The sequence below is a fragment of the Hemibagrus wyckioides genome, linkage group LG04 (genome assembly GCF_019097595.1).
Source record: "Hemibagrus wyckioides isolate EC202008001 linkage group LG04, SWU_Hwy_1.0, whole genome shotgun sequence".
Taxonomy (NCBI): Eukaryota; Metazoa; Chordata; class Actinopteri; order Siluriformes; family Bagridae; genus Hemibagrus; species Hemibagrus wyckioides.
This window is the reverse complement of record NC_080713.1, coordinates 9182947-9198439: the sequence shown is the minus strand read 5'-3', so window position 1 is coordinate 9198439 and position 15493 is coordinate 9182947. Positions and strand designations below refer to the sequence as shown.

Genomic DNA, 15493 nt, shown 5'->3' with positions numbered 1-15493 from the left:
TCTTTTTTTCCTGCATCATGTCTTTACACTTCAGCTTGCGTGTGAATTCAGTGCGATTAATCATCTACGTGTGCATGCCATCATCTTCCCGGAGCATGCACGCGAGTGTGTACCTGTCAGCGTGTGTGTGTTTACAACCCCACCCTACTCTGGCACCCAGGTCTAGCTCTTCACTTACTTGTTTGTTCCTGCAGTTCCAGTGTAGAGCATGTCACATCCTAAACACGGCTGTTTTGTATGGAACGGGAGGTTGTGATGTGATTCGGGTAGTTGTGTAGTGATTTTATTTTAATTTTAACATTTTACCAAACCTCACTACTCTCCCAGTGCTGCTTTCAGGACCATAATTTCTAGCTGAGAAATCATTTCTTGGGAGAAGAACATAATCCTGTTTACTATTCAAGAGGAAAAACCATTTGGAAAACAGATGATCTGTTGCTCTGAACACACTAAATTAAACACAGACCATGGTGTAATCTATACATCTATACATGATGATAAACATTTAAATATTATGACTTCCCAAAAACCAGTATACTGTTTGCTTACACGTTTCTGACCAATTTAATTGCTAATTGTGGAGGTTTTTAAGAAGAAGAAGAAACAGGAAGTTGAATTTGGGAACATTGTGCATGCTGGGTATATTGTTCTACTCCCCACAGCAGCATCTGAGGTGGTATTCTTAACACTCCAACTGATAATCTGCTCAAATGGGATTTGCTTGTCAGTGCGTTGACGTAGGAAGTGGATCCAGCAAGAAGAAGAGATGGGATTTTGCTTTCATTAAGTGCTCTGTGATTCTGTAACGTAGAGCCATGTTCTCTTCCCCCTACAAAACTTCTCTTGATGCTGCTCGGCTTTTAACCTGAATATTATTATTTATAAGATAATTAGCTAGAGGAGGAACTTAAGCATTTGTAACAAAGAATGTACAATGAGAGTCTGAGAAATAGAAGTTATTTTTGCTCTTGGAGTTGTTTTTTTTTTCCCCTCATTCTTATCATTCTTTTTTCAGTCACTCCTACTCCTTTCACCGTGCTCTCCTCCGGACAAAAATAGCCAGCTGTCGTGTGACCAGCGTTAAAGCAGTGTCATTAACTGAACTAGCATGATGGCTCGATTCAGTTTCAGGGAACATCAGAAAAAACCTATTCGATTTCTCGCAAGTTCTTAATAATTTGTTTTTATTCGTGATGCAGTTTTGTCAAAGTGTCATACATATGGGAGAAAGCTGAGGAGTTCAGAGTGAAGAAGCTAACAGTGATTTTCTGGCAGTCTTAGGATTTCAATTCAACTTTTTGTTCTGGTTTTGTGGTCAACAGTTTTGCCTCACACCTCCAGGGTTGGTGGTTTGATTTCCATCTTCCTCTGTTCATGTGTAGTTTGCATGTTTTCCCCTGTGCTTTGGGGATTTCCTCCGAGTACTCCAGTTTCCTTCCCCATTCATGTGTTGTAGGCTGATCTAAAAATTGTACGAAGTGTATGTGTGTGTGAGAGATTGTGCCCTGCAATTGATTAGTACACCGTCCAGGGTGTCCCCCACCTTGTGGTCCGAGACTAAGTGCTACAGAAATTGGTCTTTCTGTTCACTGGCAAAAAAACTTCTCATCCCAAAAAAAAGCATTTTTTTTTTTTTTGTAAGAGTCATGTGGATGAAGAGCTGTGGATGTCACATTGGTGTCAAAAATAATGAAAAATCCGTCCAAAACTGTGCATAGTATATCTACTATATACATTTCACATTAAAAGCCTACACATTCTAAAGTACTTACAGAGATGACCTTATATAAACAAGGATCCGGTTTAATGAACACGGCTGTAAAAACAGTCACTCATGCCTGTAGATGATGTTTTAATTGATAACCTGCTAGCTAAGTGTGTTTTTCTGAAGCACTGACCGTCATACTTTGACCATGTTCTTGGATACTTTCCACAGCGAACAGGATATAAAGCTAAAAGATTCAGTTTGCTGTAGATGCTCCAATGCGGAAACCCTAAAGTATGGGTACTTTTTGAATCTGGTTCCTTCCTCCCTGTTTCTTCATGTCATCTCAGTTTTTCCCTCACCATCATCGCTTCAGTCTTTGACCAGTCATTGACCATGTGAAGGGTTTCCCAAGCCATCAGCATATGTTTTCAGTTATCCAGCTCATTGAATTGTTTTGTAGTGAAGCAAATTAACTGGGATTTACATTTTAGATGGATAAAGTGTTTGAAAACAGTAGATGAAGCCAATTCTAGCCCATACTACTACTACTTCTACTACTCAGTGCTTTGTAACATTTGACTGCACAGACAATTTTGCAGAATTCTATACCTTTTTATTTCTGACTGGGAGTCATATTGATTTTCTAACCTTTTAAGTGATGGCAGGGTTACTGCCCCTGTCTCAGACCTGCACTTTCTGTCAAATCACCAGCCTTGTTATGATCAGTAATTAGTGTGAAAGGGTTCCGACTGAAATCGAAATGGCCCAAAGGACCGAAATGGAACCACATGCTACATACAGGCTCTTGTTTACGCCAATGTCTGTGTTACGTAACACCACTGAATAACATAAAAAATTTACAACTGGTTCCAGGGAAAAGGCCCTCTGTCATTTTTTGTACTCATAAACATCAGTGGTATGATTAAGGGATATAGAGCACAAGGGAAGGGATGGAAGAGAGGTTGTGCGACCTTGGATCAAGGGGATGAAAGGGTTTTTTTTTGGCACGCGGGAGCAGCAGCAGCAGCATGGCTTCTTCTCTAGCGCTGTATCTAGGGACACTAGTCACAGAGACTAAAGGATGGAGTGACGACAGCAGGCTGCGTTGCGAGCAAGTCGAGAGGAGGAGGGGTTTGGAGAGCTGCTGTCTGACCCAGGTGCTAGGCAACTAGCTTCACATGATCCCGAATCGTTTTCTTTTCTCTGCTGTCTGCCATCATTTTGAGAAATTGGCACATTGATTGTCGAATCTCAAACGTACACATTTTTTTTTTTTGCCTTTCAGGTGTAACAGTAAGGCAATAATGGCAGAATGGTTTGCCTTGGTTTTCTTGTCTTTTCTTAGTTGATTGTTAAATGATTCCATTTTTTACAGTCCTGGCTTCAAACAAATGTGAGAAAATTGAAGTTATTTGACACCTGTTGCTGGTGATCGATGGTTTAAAAGTGTTTGTGCATGTGTGTGCACTTTACTGGAGCTGTAAAGGTCATAAAAGTTGGCAGAAATACTAAGTATTGCCGGATCGCTCTACATCCCGAAACCTCCAGCAGAGCACACTTCAGAAGGAAATGAGATCTCTCCAAGGCCTTCATAAGAGAACCAGACACTGGCTTCACCATGCCAACAAAAACCCATCAAAGACAGCCAGCAAAGAAACGTGTTCAGTATCTTGCTGGGCTTTTGGATTTCAGCCTCCAGGGCTATGAAGAGCTGAGCTAGATGAGTCACAGTCTGACGGGGTCAAGAGGTCACCACACTTCTTAACACGGCCAGCTGTGCTAAGATCTGAATTTCAATGCTAAATAATGTGCCCACTGGTGATCATGAGTTTGAGGATTGGCTATTAACATTATGGGCTCCAGCAGGAGGCCTGGATCAGGGGTAATTACACTCTGCAATTAACTGGAGTGAATCCGTTTAGCGGCGTTAACCTTTGACTCCAGGCAGTAAGTTACTCTACCAAAGCAGTTGACAGAATATTTTTTGAAACTTGACCAACTTTTCAGATCCCATAAGTTTTCGATAAGGAATAAGCAATTCCTCTGTTTCTCTCTCTCTCATAATTTTTTTATATTATTTTTAAAAGGTTTAATTTTGTAAAACTTATGTTTTGTAAAAATTATTATTACTACTATTAATTTAATCTCAAACATTTTATTTCTTTGCATTTAATTTTTTTGTTTAATGGCAAGTGAAATATTCAACACTGTCACCAATATTGAACAATATTCAAATGTCTTTAAATTTGTAAATATATATTTTTTAATTATTTTAACTTTAGTTAAACTTTCTAAGCAAAGGAAAAATATATATATAAAAATCATAATTAAAACCATACAATCATTAAGGGTTGATTATTTTCATTCAGTACTTGGCCCTCATAATAATAATAATAATAATAATAATAATAATAATAATAATAATGCACTGTAATTAAATAATGTAAATATTGACATTTGTTTAATTAAACAGTATCACAATATCCATGATTTCAGAAAAGTGTATCAAACTGACATAATTGATCATAATATTGATAGAAGGTCTACAAGAAACCATGTTCAAGCATTCTTTCACACACATGCTTTCCCTAGACTTTTCTATTTGTCTTTGATTCTTTTTAAGAACAAGATTCAGATTCATTGAGTGGATGAATGTCATATTTAAATATGGACTATTCAGACTCTGCATTCTCCATAAGATACTGATATTCACATTTAGCTTTAGTGTTTTAGTCCGAGAACATTCTGGAAATTTCCCTGGAAAACACATCGAGCTCAATGTTTTGGTATTTTAATGTGTATTTGAGAATGCCGGGTTTGTTAGCTTTATATGAAAGAAGCTTTGTCTGTGTGGTGCTTGTTGAGGAAGGTTTATTAAGGTTTATCCTTAAGATTAAGAATGTTTTGAAGGCTTGGTTTGCTGAGTATCTTGGCCTGGATTGGTAATTGTGGGATTTACTAATAGAATCAACACATCTCAGCTGTGCTAACTGTAGCCTCTGAATCCTGTTTTTGAACTCAGTGCTGTCTTTTGCTGTTCTTCTGCTCACCACAGTTGTAAAGAACGGTTGTGTTACCGGAGCCTTCCTGTCAGATCGAGCCAGTCTGGCTGTTCTCCTCTGACCTTTGTCATCGACAAGGCATTTCGGCCTGAAAAACATCTGCTCAGTGGATGCGTTTTGTTGTTGTTTTTCGTACCATTCTGCATAAACTCTAAAGACAATAGTGTCTGAAATACCATGCTATGTTCAAAGTGACCACAGACTGCAGATTGGCTGATTGCATGAATGAGTACGTGTAGAGGCGTTACTAATAAAGTGATGGCTGAATGTATTAATAAGGTCTTATTTTTGCACTAGCTGTAAGCACTAATTGATATTTCTTTTGTATTTCAGCAAGTCTGAGTTTGAGCCAGTGGCCTTAGCCGTGGATTAACACAATTATACACATTAAAGGCTCTTTCAAAGTTCATTAGCAGAGCCCAAATTAAAGCAGAATGGTTACTTTAGGATAGTCTGCTACTTTCAAGACATACTGCACATAATGTAACAAACCGAAAAGTGAATAACTTGACTGAGGGGACAACGGTTTCAGTTATTGATTAGAAATGTGGCAAGAAAAAAGGTGAAAAATAATTTACCAAGATAACTTGCTATTTTTATTGTAAGTTTTTTTTTTTTTTTAAATTTTATATAAACTTTTTTATTATTATTTTAATTTTATCCTACTTTTTGTGGCATGGACAATTTCACAGTGATGTGTGTGTATGTGACATATACAATTTTAATTGAATTTGAACATGCAATAACATTAAAAAAAAAAATAAATCTCCTAAACTCTGAGAACACAGAGCAGACTCTCAATTTATTACTAGATAATTATATTTACAATATATACTGTTTCATTTCTCAATTTGATGTGTTATAGCTCTGTGCTTTGGCTCAGTTCATGCCTAACAGCTCAGTTTGGAGCTCTCTTCAGGAAACACACGAGTTGAATTCAGACAGACTAAATGCCACATGTGTGGAAGCACCCTTAGAGTTGTTTTTTTTTTTTCGTTTTTTTCGTTTTTTTCCTGTCATCTGTTGCTTCCCAACGGTCCTTTACTCTCATCCTACACTTTTCAGATCACTGCTCAACTTTCAAGGTAACGAAAACTAAGGGTCTAGCAGTTAAACTCGCTGGTTGCAATTTAAAATTCAAGGATTAAGGTCACTTTAGCCAAAACGTGCTGCTTGGACCGGTTGTTAATCAATTGTTACTCACTTTGGACCACTCTGCTAAGTAATAAGTAAGAAATTTAATTGAGGAGGAAGAGGAAAGGAAGTAAAGGAATTTTTTTTGTTTGGAAATTGTCAAGTCCTACATTTGTGATTGTTGCTGGCAGACCATGTCAGGCCTGGCATCTCTCAACCTCAGATTCGAGACATTACTCTAGCCTCCATGTTTAAGATCATGGCCAGAACCAGAAAAAGATGTGCTTGAATAGTATGCCACTTGAAAGTAAGAGAGGAAGGGCAGGGAAAGAAGTATAATATGAATGGAGTATTGTTTTATTTTGCAACCAAGAGAAGTGTAATAGTTTACACATTACTGGAGCTTTGCAATAGATGGGGAGCTATCTGATGAAAGTAATTAGATATGAATTATTAACATCAATTAATTTGTGAGGAATATAAATGCCAGTGATCCTGATCATTTCTGCTCTTCAGACCTGCCTGATCCATTACTTAGAATCTTATCACGTGAAGGACGCTCGTTCGCTGCTGTTGAGCATGGCGCCACACGGACTGTCTGGAGATACAGGGATTGCTGTGGACTGCAGATTTGCACTCCATCAGTGAGCAGTTGATAACTCCATGATCATCTTTGCTCTTTTTGACTATATAGTACACAGTTATAGAAGGGAAATGATTTATAATGATTTATAAATCATTACACAATATCCAGTGTCACCAAGATGAGGATGGATTCCCTTTTGAGTCTGGTTCCTCTCAAGGTTTCTTCCTCATATCATCTCATCACTGTCACCTCTGACTTGCTCATTAGGGATAATTATTTAATTTATATTCTGTATGTATATATTTCTATAAATCTGCTTTGTGCCAATGTGCCCATTGTTAAAAACACTATACAAATAGAATTGAATTTTGGATATAGCTATAGTCTTATATATAATCTTTCTTTGAAGAGAAGGTCTCCAAAATCAGCACTGCCACTTCTCATTATAGTGTAGTTGGACTCTTATAAATACTTTTTTGTGACAGCTGTGACAGCTTTCAAAAGTCAGTTCCATACTTGGTGATAGTATATGACGTTTTCTAGTTTGTTCTTGTGTTGAAGTATGGAAACGTGTGTAAATGAGTGCAACGACCAACATGCAAACCTTGGGACATAGGATATCAAATATGTCTTGGTTGGTTGATTGCATTCAGGTTTCCTTTAAATCCCTGCTTTCTGTCAGCAGTAGTCTGTGTACCACAATCAAGCCCGTCATATACATTACTAATATTTTTAAGCAAAATAATTTTCCTACATATTCCTGTGGCAGTGGATTTCCTGAGCTTTCACCCAGCTTGAGCATGGGACATTACAGTGTGGCCAGATTGGATGGTATTATCATCAACATTCGGGTGGCTGTGTAGATATCAGCTCTCATCCCATGCAGTGATTTTAAAGAGTATTTAAGATCTCACTCATGCTTCTCTTGAAAAATTAATGACCCTTTGAAGATGTTTAAATCTGCTGTATGCATATTTAAAATTCATAAAGCCACTGTGGATTTCACTGTGCACCAGCTATCCATCTTTTCTTGGCAGTTTCATCCATTTCTCTCAACTCCTTAATTCTTTGCTCTTTTTTTTTCTGTCCTTTCTCACCTGTGTTAACTCGATTCAACGTAGGTCAACACATGAGGTGCCTCCGGTTTTAGCTAATTAAGGGAAACAAAAATAGCCCACGTTTCTCTGTTCCAAGCTGTTCTCTTGCTCCTCTAGGTCACACAGTGTGACCTGCTGTTTCCCAGAACTTCATTTGAACTACACTTTTGTGGAATATGATTGCTTTATAATTACATCAGAGCAGTTTATGTGCATAAGTAATATTAACTACAAATCACTTTCTCAACTTACATAAGCCAGGTAAATAGTGCTTTCAGTGTACGTACAGCACAGATTCTTTGCACTGTTGATATTTAGTGTTACAAGTTGCATACAAGTTGTTGATGAAGAGAGATGAAAACACTGTAGAAGGTGGTAAGGATCGCTTAGAGCAGGGGTGTCCAATCTTATCCGCAAAGGGCCGGTGTGGGTGCAGGTTTTCATTCCAACTGAGCAGAAACCACAAATGAGTCCACTGAAAGCCAAGATCAGTTGATTAGCCAGTTGGAATCAGGTGTAGCTTCTGCTTAGTTGGAATGAAAGCCTGCACCCACACCGGCCCTTTCTGGATAAGATTGGACACCCCTGGCTTAGAGCATGGATGTTCAATCTTATCCGAAAAGGGCCGGTGTGGGTACAGGTTTTCATTCCAACCAAGCAGAAGCCACACCTGAGTGTATTTAAAGTCAAGATCAACTGATTAAACAGGTGGAATCAGCTGTGGCTCCTGCATCATTGGTTTGAAATCCTTCACCCACACTGGCCCTTTGTGGATAATATTGTACACCCCTGACTGAGAATCACCTGAACAACTTTAGCCACAATGCAAACTTTTAGCATTCACACAGTCTCAGTAAAGCAGCCCAGCTCTGGAAAACCCAATCAGATCTATCAGCACAAAGATTCACTGATCCTCAATAACCATATTGTGAATATTTACGATGTAAAAGCATACAAATGTGTTCCTGAACTGTGCTACTGAACACTTTTCACGTTGCATACACTTATCTATGTTGCCTCTTATGTTTGTACAGTGTATGTCTTCTAAGGAAGATGTGCTGTTGTCTCTCACGGTTTGAATGTCAGATGAGTGTTTGTCTTTGGGCAGTAAATATGCCTGGCTTATTTTGTGTAGTTTTGAGATACGACTTGGAGGAAAGAATTTCATTGTACTTTCTGTGCACAGGACAAATGGATTATACAGTTTCTTAAGGATTTCATCATCACAGAAATCAATGTAATATCAATAATAATAATAATAATATCAATATCAGGAGCGTGCAGTTTTTCAGAATAGCTGCAGATTTTATATTTTTATTTTTATTCACTTTTTTTTTTTTTTCTCAGATTTGGGCCAAGATGTGGCATGTGATGTCACAACACACAATCAGCAGTAGCCCTCATGTGCATCAAACATGAGTACAGCTATAATAAAGTAATTTAGTATGTTTTTTTCACTGGTAGGACTTTGAAAGAAGAATACTGTGCTTCAAATTTTATGGAAAACTAACCTAAAAAATTTGGGTAGGGGAAAAAAGTGTCAAAATCAAGTTTTGCAAAAGTAGTCGCAAAAAAAATCACTGCAATCCTGTAGGAACTAACATATTTACATGTTAGAGATTGTCAAAGTCTACTCCCCTTTCCCAGCTTTTCTTGAAACTCTGTTGAAAACCCATCAGTTTCCTATTTATGTCAAATGTAGGCTTGTGATGTTTGCTTTTTCAGGATATCACACTAACAAGTAAAGGGAACATTTTAGCATTGCGCTAACGGCAAGAGTTGTTTGTTTTGTCAGACAGACACTTTATGACCCTAATATTTATATATATAAAAAAAAAAAAGAGGCTGTGTTGTTGCTGAGTTAAAAACAGTAGCAGCCATTTTGAAGTCAAATCATTTTATTTCCTCTCAAAACATGTTATTACACACACAAACTTCAGACTCGGTGAGGAGGTGTGGCATTATAATTTCGAACACTGTAGGGTTGAGTGTGTGATTATTCCAGCATGGTATTTGTTCTGTAAGCTGTGACCATGTTAGCTACATTTGCAGTGTAGCAACACTGAAAAACATAGCACGCTAAATACAAATATTGACTACATTTGGGCTAAAATGGAAATTCTCTCTCTCTCTCTCTCTCTCTCTGTGATGTAAATGTAAATGCTGGGTCGTGCTCAATCACTTCTTGTTGTAGGGAGCAGGCAGAGTTTTGGCTCTGTTTGCAGATATGACTGCGTAAACAGGAAACTCTTATTTTGATTAGAGACAAGCCAGTTCACATCATTGCAACATTTGTGTGTTTGAGATCTGATGACTCTGTTTATGCATCCCCGTGTAGCAGTTTGGTTCAGTCATGCACTGTGTGTGTATCTGTATGATTTAAAATACTGTATAATAACAGCACATGTATATAAAACATCCATCAAAACTACTTGCTTCTCTAGCTGGCAGATTTATTTTTCTTTCATACTGCCACCAGTGTCAAGCAGGTCGAAGGTTTCATCGCAGCTCCAGTTCAACGCTCCCGTCACCACGTAGCCATTTTAGTAACAGTGCTAAGCCAGCTAGGTTGTGTAATGTTCAGCTTTTTGCAGCTGCCTTTGTGTAGTTTATATATTTAATAGTTTTAGCTAACTTCACAGCTAGGTGTTTTAAGCTATACTTTTGGAATATTATTGCTAGCTGGATTTGTTTTTAGCTAATCTACTTTTGGAATATAATAGTTAGTTGTATAGCCAGTTGCTTTTAGCTAATATACTTTGTTTGGGGTTAGTATATTTTGGAATATAATGACAACAATCATAAATAATAGTTTAGACTAGCGATAGATTAATTTTGCCCCTGCATTTAAATTATTTATTTTGATTCGTACTAGTCTTATCATGGTGCATATCATTTAGTTATGAGTTCTTTCTCAGCTTGTTAGCAGCAAGCTAAAACAGATGGTGGTCTCTACTGATGGTTACCTGAAGTTACAGTGCTGAGCTAGCTAGGTTTTGTAATGTTTAGCTTATTGCAGCGACTGCCTTTATTTAGTTAATACATTTATTACCTTATATCCTAAAGTAAGTAATATTAGTAGCCGGCTAGCTATTATTTTTGTGATCTATTGATTAGCCCTCTATATTTAACATGGTATTTTTTAGCTAACATACTGCTACTGCTACTGACTAGCTAGTTAGACGTTTAATAATAAAAAATATATTTTTTATTTATTTATTTTTGGATAGTCATGACAGCTGTGTGATACAATAAAATCTATATATAAGCATGTAGATGATAATTTTTTTAAAGAGTATGTGCTAATGGTTTCTATTTGGTTAGTGTTAGATTTAGCCTTAGGCATAGTGTTAATTAGCTGCATGAATTATTATGTCATTGGAGAGTCCTCACAGGCACAGCAACTTTACAGGAGAGTCAAACTTTATGATATACAGTTATAGAAGAGAAATGACTTGTAATCGCACTATCCGGTGTCACCCAGATGAAGATGGGTTCCTTTGTTAGTCTGGTTTCTCTCACAGGTTCTTCCTCTTGTCACCTCAGGGAGTTGTTTCGTTGCCACCATCAGCTCTGGCTTGCTCAATGGGGATAAATTGTTATTTTATATCTAGATTTCTGTAAAGCTGCTTTGTGATCAAAAGCTGTGTGTGTGTGTGTTTTAATTTGATGTCTCACTGCATTGTGTCTCTCTGCAGGATATGAGAAGACATGTCATGATGACTCTACTGGACACTGAACAGTCATATGTGGACTCTTTGAGGACGCTGATTCAGGTACAGCCGCTCTCTTTACAGCACCCCTCTCTCTCTCTATCTCTCTCTTTCTCTCTCTTTGTCATTTTCTATCTCTCTTGATATGTCTCTTCCTTTCTCCACTTCTCTCTCTTCTTCTGTTCTTTTTTCTCTCTCCTGTTGTTTGTCACAAGGATGTCAGATGCCCTCTTTGACACTCCATGTTATGTAACAGTTCACTTCAATAATTGTGTGTGTGAGAGAGAGAGAGATGAAGAAAGCCGCCAGTCTGTGCTAAGGTGTTCCCGACCCACAGGCTCTTTCAGCATGTGTATCACTGTCGCGTCGCCATGACTACACCAGGTTTGGCCTGCGATGCTGCGGCAGTAAAACGGTTCCCATCAGTGCACAATTGCTGCAGCTATTAGTGGCCTCGCTCTGTTTATCAGCTCTAAATCAGCCCTGTGCACGACGTCCCTCAGCTTAAACACTGAATAGCGCTCACGTGGCGAGACAGGCACTCATGCTGCTCTCAGCAAGGCCACTTACAAAGGAAAACCAATCATTTTGTTATGAAAGGTTTTTTGTTGGACCAGTTGCATTGGCCAGACAGTTTTGTCCAGAACAACCTATTCATGCACATATTCATTAATTGTCCTTTTTGCTTCCCCTGGCGGGGGCCATGATGTCAAATCCACTGGACTTTTCTATCCCTGGCAACAGATTCTAACTCCTCCTGGTGGATCTTTTAATATTCCCAAACCTAACAGTGAGATATAATATCTCCACTAGGTCCTGGGTCTGTCTTGTGTCCTTAAGTCAGTGGAACATGTCAGATAAAACTCTATCGGGAATCGACTAGAGGGCAGTTTATAAGGTCCTTGGAGGAGGAGCTGCTATACTCCAAGACTGTCTTGTGTTCAGCAAGGAAAAATAAAATTCTAGCCCAGAATATAATCACTGTATAATAATAATAATAATAATAATAATAATAATAATAATAATAATAATAATAATAAATAATGACTCCATCTGGCTTTTAAATTCTGAATCAAATAGCTAGTCTGCTAACTTCTTGTAAACTAGCATGATTTTAGATTCTGTCCAAGATAGAAAGCTTCTACCATATCTGGCACACGGGTCCAGTTAAATGAGATTAGATGACTCTGAATAGCAACAAAAAAATAGACTGTACAACCCAAGAACAGTATACAATAGGTGTAAGGTAAGGAGGAGTACAAGATGGCAAGAGCATACCATTATGTGTATTTATTTAAGGATGTACAGATATAAAGTGTGTAGGGCATGTGCCAAATGTGTGATGTATGAGATGTATAACTGGTGCTGAGTGTGTGTGTGTTAGCTGGAGTAGTGAACAGATGTCTTGTGGGAAGGAGATTTCTCTACATTTGCTCCGGGTTCTCTGTTGTCCTCCCAAAAACATGCTGGTAGATGGATTGAAGACTGGAAATTGCCCCTGGGAGTGAGTTTCTGAATGTGTCTGCATGGTACCCTGGGATGAACTAGTGTCCCATTGTGCGTGTATTCTCGCACCCAGTGTTCCCAAGACAAAATGCCTTTTTGCTTTAATCACCATTTCTCATTTATCATCATTTTGGAAATATGTAGTATTTAGCATGTTTGTACCTTCAAGGTATGGGGTTTATTTCCCACTTGCATGGAGTTTGCACCTTCTCCGTGTCCTTCAGGGGTTTCCTCCGTGTATTCAGGGTGTGTGTGATGCTGTGGCACCCATTTCAGGGTGTCTCCTACCTTGTGCCCTGACTCCCAGGCACAATAGTCTACAGGTTCCCCATCAGCCCTGAGTAGAAAAGCGCTACAGAAAGTGGATGTATGGATGGATGGAGGATCCAGAGAAAATGGTTAGGACTACACTGCCCCCTCTACTCTGTGAGGTGGTGCTGTTTGAGACACTATTCTGTGCCTCAGATGGGTTTGATCATTTCCCAATGCATCAACAGAGACACTTTCTGTAATCACAGCCTCTGCTAGAACTGATGCTGCACATCTGTTTTACGCAGCTTCTGTAATTCAGAAACTGCGATTCAGTGAGTAAAAGAGGGCCAAACTTAGCCAAAATAAATCTACAAATGTTAGCAGAAGCTAATGAGTCCCAATGAGTTGAAAGTTAATCTACCTACAACATGCATCAAAACTCTTCTCTCTGTTCTCACCCAGCTTTTGAAATAAACTTCCCCTGAATGTCCAAACTGCTGAGTCATGCTTCATTTGTATACAAAAGATACACCTCTGTACAAAGTGTGCTCTGTTTTCATACCTTTACACCCTTTAGCTCCTCTCTATCAGGGCTTTCATCTTAATGGCATCCTCAGGGGGATTTCACACCAGTTGTTCTGTCTGCCGAGTGTGAATAAGAGAAGAATTTGATTTCATTTGGTTTAGTTTCACAAATACAAAACTTTGGCAAAGCGGCATGTAGTGTTGAAAATCTATTCATAAAGCTGTTTGATTCATTGGTCAGAAATCCAATGATGAAAAAATGTAAACGAACTTTTGCCAGATGCATAAGAGTTAATTCTGCACTAATGTATGGGGGGAAAAAATCAGAAAAAAAACAATTTTTACTGTGTAATTCCTTGGGTTTTAGCACACGTCTTTGGACTTACATGTGTCCTTTCACACTCATAAAAATCATGTTTATGAATTCGAAAAACAAGTAATACATGTTTAATGAGGAAACACTGCAGTATTAATGAAACCCTGCATTATTTATTATCCATGCAGGCTCGTACCAGAAACCCTCCAGAGCCTAGTTTTACACTCAAGCTAGAATGTATTGATATGTTTTTATGATCAATAAAGTTTCAAAATGATTGCCTGCGATTTTTAAACATTTTTGCAGGGTCTTGCTCATTCATAATGAAACTCTTGCGCATAAATAGACATGCTTTAATGATCATTTATTTTAGATATTATGTCTTATAATGTATAGATCTGTCCATGCTGTCACCATGGTGACACTGTACACTGGTGTTCCAGCCTGCCGGCAGAATGGAAATCGACTTGTCAGACATTTTCAGTCAGTATAAACGAATGAATTTATGGCTGCAGCACTGATATAAAACGAGTCAGGACTCGGCTGGCTTTTAGTGTGAGGCATGTGTTTTTTCCCTCTGTTGGATAACCTATACAGAATGTAAGTGGTTGAATATAAGAATGAAGATAGAAAACTTTTTAGAACATTTCTAGGAATATATTGCTCCTAGTAGCCTAGCTAAAACCAGAAATGCGTATGAACAACAAACTCTTAAAGCCCTGAGTGTCTATTTTCATACGAGTCATTAATCACCATTGTGGAGTGTGGCATGACAAAGACATTCAGTGCTTATCTGTGGTTCAATTGGGACAAGGCTGTTTATGATATATGATTATATTTTTTTAATTCTTTTTTTTTTTGTCATGTTTTGATTTGATTGTATTTAAAATATTTTCTGAAAATGTTATATATGAGCTGCCATTACTAATAAATGACTCTGCAGACTATAGATATTACTGTGGTAACTGGAGTGTCTTGTGTTGGCTCTTGCAGAGCTACATGAAGCCACTGAAGCAACCGGAGAACTCGCCGCTCTGTGATCCGTCACTAGTAGACGAGATGTTCTACCAGATCCCAGAAATCCTAGAGCACCACGAGCTCTTCCTGGAGCAGGTGATCAGCTGCGTTAATGACTGGCATGACCGCCAGACCATCGGCGACCTCCTCGTCCTGTCGGTGAGTAGGAGACTTATTCATCATGTTTATGTATGTTTTTGTTGTTTATTTGTCCCTAGGAGCAGGGCCATTTTAAAGGGTGATGCTCAGGTTCTCATGCTAATTATGAAGTAGCCAAAATTATAGCAGAGGAGATTACATGCGAAATGGATGCTGAAGGAAAAATTCAGTAATCAGCAAGAAAAGTGCAAAATGCTTTAATGCTGCTCAGAACACTGGTTGTTTTGCTGTACTGTATGAGAAGTGTATTTTAACTGTATTCACTCATTTTATTGTAATACTTTAAATGTAAGTATTAGCAAATGTTACCCAGTCTCTCCAGAATTTTTGCCCGTTTTTGCTCCAGCTTTTTTCTTGGGAACCTCCTTGAATTGGCGAAATTGCAAACACAGGATTTTTTCTTTTAAACCACTACTTT

At 38.3% G+C, this 15493-nt stretch overlaps 1 protein-coding gene across 2 annotated transcripts in view; it reads left to right on the top strand.

Moving 5' to 3' along the window:
* The window catches only part of LOC131351899 (rho guanine nucleotide exchange factor 17-like), a 110275-nt gene that overhangs the window by 63835 nt on the left and 30947 nt on the right, over window positions 1-15493 (top strand). For both annotated transcript variants that reach the window (XM_058387611.1, XM_058387610.1), the window contains 2 exons: window positions 11286-11363; window positions 14893-15075. In XM_058387611.1, the coding sequence (XP_058243594.1) occupies window positions 11286-11363; window positions 14893-15075 (261 nt within the window). The remainder of the gene's footprint in view (window positions 1-11285; window positions 11364-14892; window positions 15076-15493) is intronic.